The sequence below is a fragment of the Pipistrellus hanaki genome (genome assembly GCF_964339955.1).
Source record: "Pipistrellus hanaki genome assembly, chromosome: X".
In the NCBI taxonomy this organism is placed as follows: domain Eukaryota; kingdom Metazoa; phylum Chordata; class Mammalia; order Chiroptera; family Vespertilionidae; genus Pipistrellus; species Pipistrellus hanaki.
The window spans coordinates 76,137,824-76,144,943 of NC_140524.1; the positions used below are offsets into that span (position 1 = coordinate 76,137,824).

At 41.8% G+C, this 7,120-nt stretch overlaps 1 protein-coding gene across 1 annotated transcript; it reads right to left on the reverse strand.

The window, feature by feature from the left end:
* Positions 1–479: 479 nt before the first annotated feature.
* RTL3 (retrotransposon Gag like 3) lies at positions 480–3,687 on the reverse strand. The gene is made up of 2 exons (XM_084870033.1): positions 3,546–3,687; positions 480–2,948 (listed from the first exon to the last, which is right to left on the reverse strand). Exon 2 carries the CDS (start codon positions 2,750–2,752, stop codon positions 1,313–1,315), a length of 1,440 nt encoding a protein of 479 aa, XP_084726159.1. The 5' UTR covers positions 2,753–2,948; positions 3,546–3,687; the 3' UTR covers positions 480–1,312.
* Positions 3,688–7,120: the final 3,433 nt, after the last annotated feature.

The window sequence follows — 7,120 nt, forward strand, 5'->3', positions numbered from 1 at the left end:
TTGAGTCGTCTCATTACCCACTCCAGTGACTTTCTTTGGTTAATTTATAAAGTCCCAGAAGTTCACTTTCAAAACTGCTCAATGTCTCAGTTAGTGCTCCCTTTATATTTGTAGAAATTTCCCCTCCCTTCACCCTTGCCCTCCACTGAACTCAACCTCCTGCTAATTTCCCCCAGTACCTCTTCTCAACCTTCCCTCTACCCTTCCCTAACCCCTCCACACCTCACCCAATATTCCTCTGCCCCAACTCTTCCCCTATTTTCTCCATCACCCCACCCCATCACCCATTGACCCGTCACTACCCTTGGAATATTTAGGACCTCACCAAAACTTTTAGCCTTTTCCAATCCCCCCTACTCCTCCCAACTTATTTATCCCTTATCCTCTTCCCCCAGTTAGGCCAAGAAATAATGCAAATATGTAGAAATTACAAATGTTTATTGATTTTTTAAAAATATCACTTGCAAATTTATTTTTTATTGAAAAGATACTACAATTGTTATGATAGAGAAAAATGTTGATAAGAAAAAAATCAACTTAGTCTAACAGCTACACTTTTCAAAGTTAGTTTCTAATATCTATTCTCATGCATATTGTTAGTATAAATTGCAATTAAAACTGCCCCACAGTAATGCAGGGTTCAAAGAAATGGTCATGCAGGATTGGTGGGAGAAAAGCAGTTAAAAATTGTCAGGCTCAGTCCATGATCCAAGAGGCAGTGTTGTTGTCCAGGTAGCTCTTATTTATTGTTACAGATTCTGATGACAATTGAGGTAATAGAAGACATGTTGCCAGAAGCAGTCACCAGGACACAGGATCTACCCCGCAATTATTTCATCACAATGTCTTCTATTCCATCTGTGCCTGAAGCAATTATAGTGACAATAACGAGATGGAAAGGACACAGTGCGGGTACTCCACTCTATGATTGGATCATGTGTTTCAAGCCAGTGGATTCCAAGAATCAGAGGGTATCGCGGTGCATGAATAATATCAAACTGGAGCTCTTCAACATGGTTTCCAATTTTAACTTCAACAGGTGGTGTTTCCTTAGTTATGGGTCCATTAATCAGTGGACGGCCGTCTACTGTTTCGAGCATCAGAGGGAAGATGTTATTACGCATGGGCAGCTTCTCTCGAAGTACCACAGAATGGTCAATGCTGTTTCTGTAGGAGCCTGAGTCCACCATTGCTTGCTCAAAGAACTGTCTTCTTCCAAGTCGAATTTCAACAGTAAGCCAAAGGATTCGGGACATGGATATTGGAAGTGAGGGGGATGCATATTTGTAGATAGGCCCGCCGGGGTTCCCCCTTACCGCCGGGCCTGGATGTTTCCCGCCGGCTGGGCACGATGAAGCTTGACAGGGCAATCTCTGGCAAAATGACCAGGATGAGCACAGTAGAGGCACAAGTGGCCTTCCCGGCGCCGAGCCCGTTCAGCTTTACTGAGGTGTGGGCGATTGCTTGCAGCCTGCACAGGCCCGTTTTCACCTGGTTGATTCTCAGGCCTACCTCTCTCCTCAGAGGGACTTGTACCTTGGGCATTTGGATCAGGCTTAACATTTAGCTTCTCTTCTAGGCTGTTACACTGGGTGATCAGATCAGATAGGTTAGTGGCTGAGTTTGTGGGAGACAGTTCATCTCGGATAGAACTAGCACGGCTTTCTTGAAATTGGATGCAGAGAGTACTTTCATCCCAGTTTAGCTCTTGAACAATGAGGTGTAAGTGGGTCACATCCTGGTGGACAGGATCCTCCCCTTGGCAAACCCGATGCATGTGGTGGTTGGCATCTTCCATGTTTTCTGGATTGTTAAAAGTATCCCGGAGCACTCGTATGAAACTTTCAAATTGCTCCAGCAGGGGTCTTTGGATATACACTAAGAGCTGGAACCACTTTCCTGCCTCACCTGAGAAGCAGTTACTGACAAAGCTCACTAAGGCTGCTTCAGTGGGATACAGGTGCCCTCTGACTCTCAATTGAACCAGAAATCCAGGAAACTTCTGGGAGTTCCCATTGAAGGCTAAAGGGCGTTCTAAGGGGAAAGCTTCAGCCTCTAACCCACTAGGGGATTGTGGAAACTCTGAGGCAGTGGATGTCTCAACAGCCATTAAGCCCTCCAAGGACTCCTGAGGTGCTGAGAGCTCTAGGAACTCCTGGGCATCTGATACATCCAGGGGGGCCTGAGGCATGCAAGACTGCAGAGGCTTCTGGGGAGCGCAAAGCTCCAGGGGCTCCAGGTGTGTTGAGGTCTCCTGGCATTCTGGTGTCTCCAGGGGATCTTGGGCATTTGAAAGATCCTGGAGCTCTAAATTCTGGGCCTCCTGGGCTTCTAGGGCATCCTTGGTATCAGGGGACACTTGGGCCTCCTTTACTTCAAGGGGCCTGTGGACATCCAGGGCCACTGGGGATTTCTCCAGCTCCTTAGCCTCTGGAGACTTTTGGGACACACAGGTTGCTAAGAGTCCATGGTCAATTGGAAGCTCTCTGGGCTTCTGGGGCTCTTCAGATTCTGGGGGATTTGTATGATCCCAGGCTGCTGGGGTTTCCAGGGGCCCTGAGGGTTTGGGGAGCTCCTGGGCCTCTGTGGGCTTCTGGGCTAATTCATCCTCCTTGGCTGCCTGGGGCTTCTGGAGCTCTGGGATCTGGGCCTGCAGGGCAGCATTTTCTTTCATCAGCCTCTGCACTTGGGCCTGGAGCATTTCATTTTCCAATTTCAGAGCAATATAGGAGGCTGCTAAGCCCTCCGCCATTTTTTGAGGAAATGGGCTTGGTTTTGCAGTTTGCTGCCAAGAGAAACTGGGTGGGTTTTTCTAAAAACTCCCCACAGGCAGATGTCAGACTCCTTAAGTTTTCCAGGAGGTGGGGTTTTGGGCCCCGCCAAGATCGATTAACAGGAGGTCACTGGGAGCCTCCAGGGATCAGCAAAGAGAGGTATCTGATGATACACTGTAAAGAAAGTAGGATCTGAGGATCAGAAACTGTGGAAAGCACTTATTAAAATAAATCAGAACAAAACTTGCCCAACAGTGCTAGGTTTCTTTTTCTTCAGGCTCATATTCATGAACTAGCTTATATATGCTGGCTCTGACTCCATGATATTTTATAAACAGCATCTGAACCAGACTGCATATGTCATTTTGCATTTTTCCTTTAAAACTTAACATTATATTACAAGTAATTTCTCCATATTCTTTCCTGTCTTACATAGTCCTTAATTTATAATGTCTACTTAATATCCCAATGTGACACTTGAATTTTAACAGCTACTTTCAATGACTAACTCATTTGAGCAATGTGAAGATTTGAACTCATCTGTGGTGGGCCAACCCAAGAGATATTTTTGGGTGGCTGGGGTAGGAGGTAAGGGGGAGCTCTTTCTGACACTCAGAAATCAAACCTCATAAGCAACCACAAGATCAGCCACAGGAGAAAACAAGCAACAGTTGACTAAATATATATACGTATATGCGTTAGTAGACACATGCATATTATTTATAAAATGGCTCAAAATAGTTAAGAAAATAATCTGTAAATGTACGTTACCGTTCAGAGACAGTCCAGGAGCTCTGCTGTCTGTGTACCCATCGGCGAGGAGGGAAGTGTATGAATTGCTTTGGAGGCTTGCCTTTTCTGCACACACTGAACTCAAACACACCCACTCCCAGAACACGTTCCAACTCTCCTCTGTAACGTAGCTATTTTGAGTGTAGAAGAGTTTTTTTGACAGTACCTCACAGTTTTAGAAAAGTAGGATGCTGGGTCGATGTGAGACAACCTCATGTACTCAATCCTCAGTTGCATTAATAAATATTTGGCTAGGAAATTTAGAGTAATACCACTGCCTTATGAAAAGATGCAAACATTTCTGAATGACCGCTGTGGTTTGGGACTTTAATTTTTTATGTCTGTCTCATATAACCTCCCCTCACTGTATCCACACTGGCTGTTTGTTTAATTCTCACTCAGAGAGCAGCCGGAGGCCCCTCAGCCTTTTTCCCTGCCACCTATTCAGTTCCTAGGGTCCCTTCTTGCAATTTTTTTTCTTGGAAACTTTGCTATGGACAGATCTAGGCAAAATATAATAGGGTAAGACTGTGGATGAGGCCAATTTTGTTGAAGGGTACTTGTAGCTGATCGCAGGATCCCTGGGTCCTTTTAAATGTCTCGGTTCAGGGTTCTCATCTTTCCTAGAGCCTCTCAGTGCTTTAGGCCATACTCAGGTATCCACTAAGGACAGGTCACTTGAGAAATGACCTTGTTCAAGATCTCACCTTCTCTTCTCATGATAAATCACAGTCAAACCCTAGGCATGGACCATGTGGCAATTTTGGGTAAGGCTCTGGGGCAACTATTCTAATTCTAGTAAGGAGTGGGGTTGAGGATTTTCTTTGACCACTTGAAACCACAGATCAATTCAGTCATGCTCCCATGTCTCCTTTGAAAATGGTCAATTCCACATTAGTCAGTACTATAGGATAAACCCTGGTGATGGCATATGCCCAAACCACTGAAAATTGACAAATGGGCTAGCTGAAGCTGAATAAAGAGGCTTTGAAAAAGAAATGGAAATATTTTGCAAATCAAGTTATATTCCCTTTTAATGTTTTATTCTTTAGAAAAATATCACAAGTAAAAATGCTGCTATCATCAGAGAAAAATGTGTTCTGTTTATGTGAATTCTTCAGATAATAAAGCCTTCCCTTTAAGAATCCAGAACACACGTTGATATTTACCTTACCAATTTAAAAAGAGAGAGAAATATTTATAGTGAGCATTACACTTCTTTCTCCATTCTTAAGTGATTTTTGAACATAATGTAATGGTTTGAGGTCATACTTATACACACTAGTTCCTTTACTGTTGCCTTCTAAAAGCTACTGAGAGGTATAAAATGGGCCTGTCTCTAAATTCAATACCTCCAAATTACTATGCTTTCCAACTTCTTGCAATTTATTTTTCTTTTGTATTTTATGTATTCTTTTGCTATCAGGTTATCTATCACACTGTTACCTGTATGCCTGTCCACAGTAAGTGTAGACAAATTTGGCAAATTAGTCCTAAAACTTGTCTAAAACTCAGTTTTTGAAATTGTACAATGGAGCTACTGATCTACTTTATAGAGTTGTTGCAAAAATTTAGTGAAATAATGCATGGAAAAGATTTAGTACAGTTTCTAGCAGCTAATAGCACTCAATAAATGTTAATAACAATAATAAGCTGTAGCCACAGTCACTTCACTTTAAGTTATTTTCTAATTACCTGTGAATTGGGAAACTGGATAGATGAAATTGCTAGAATTGTATAGGGGCTGAGCAGAGGCTTTCATATTAAGAAACCTACAAGGCATAAATTTTACTGCATTGACTTTTCACCACTCAGGACATTCCACCCCCGCTTCCTCTGTGTTATGGATGATTTAATTTACCAAATAATACTTTAGAATCAGAACTGGAGTCACTTAAGCAGGAAGATAAAATAATTAACAAAGGGATTGTGGAGCAGCCAAGGTAGATGTTTAAAAAATCTATGACTAAAACACTGAACAATGCCTCGCCTACAGATATATTTGTCAAATGGGTAAACAAATCCCTTCCCACCCCCTGAAAAAGAGCAAAGATCAAATTCAGTGCTCATAAGTACAAGTTAAAGAATGCCCAAACATAGAGAATTAGTATCTTCTGAGTGGAAATAAAGAGCTACACTGACTTTTTTGTCAAATTGCCTAATGTTGTTTTGATATCCTGAATTAGTCAAGTAAGAATTGGAAAGTAATCACATCCAATCTCTCTTCATATTTCCCCTATACTTTAATCCGTCTTCTTACATTCACATCACAATGAAATTTATGGATCCTTTAGAATGGATATGAAAAAATTTTAAGTAAATGAGGTTTTGTTAACTGGGCAAATACATTTTTTTAGGGTAAAAGAGAAGACAAATATCTCCAATTAACAGATATAAAAAGACTACACAGTTATGCTCAGTTGTGTTAATGAGTTACACATGTTGATTGTTAGTTTAGGGGGAAAGGGAAAGGAAAGGTTAAATAAGATTAAATTCTACATTGTACACTCCAGAAAGAATAATAATTTTATTTTTTCAGCAAATGTACAATGTGAAACATTTTGGACTTGGCCTGGGTCTTCCTCCCCAGAGCTGGCTGGGCTGCAGCTTTAAGCTCCTGCTCTTCCCTCTTCCCAACCAGGAAAAAAGCCAACAGTAAAGTTAGTCTCACAGATCCCTGGCACAAGGCCCAACTACCCCTTAGGGGAAGTCCCATCCTAGTGTGTGATTTACTCAACATGTTATTCTTATGATTATGTTAGACTTGAAGCACTTTCTTTCTTTCTTTTTTTTAAGATTTGAAATTTTTTTTCTTAAAGGAGCAATATGTTAAGTAGAAACAATGCTGATGGGACTCTTTCTCAGGAACACAACCCCGCCTTTCCCTCCCCCTCCTTTTCCCCCCAGGGGAATTACCTTTGCCCTTTTCTCTCCTAAGCTCCAAAGACCCTTATTTTGTTTTTGGTTTCTTTTTTTCCTTTATTGATTAAGGTATTACATATGTGCCCTGTTCCCCCCCATTGTCCCCCAATCCTCGCACTCATGCCCTCACCCCCTGTTGTCTGTGTCCATTGGTTAAGCTTATATGCATGCATACAAGTCCTTTGGTTGATCTCTTCCCCTTTTCCCCAACTTCCCCTGTCTTCCCTCTGAGGTTTGTGATCCGATCTATGCTTCTCTGTCTCTGGATCTGTTTTTGTTCATCAGTTTATGTTGTTCATTATATTCCACAATTGAGTGAGACCATGTGATATTTATCTTTCTCTGACTGACTTATTTCACTTAGTATAATGTTCTCCAGGTCTATCCATGCTGTTCCTTCCTTTTTACAGCAGTATTCCATTGTGTAGATATGCCACCATTTTGAATCCACTCATCTGCTGATGGGCACTTAGGCTGTTTACAAATCTTAGCTATTGTAAATTATGCTGCTATGAACATAGGGGTGCATATATCCTTACTGATTCGTCTTTCTGTTTTCTTGGGATATATTCCTAGAAGTTGGGATCACTGGGTCAAATGGGAGTTACATTTTTAGGTTTTTGTTTTTTTAA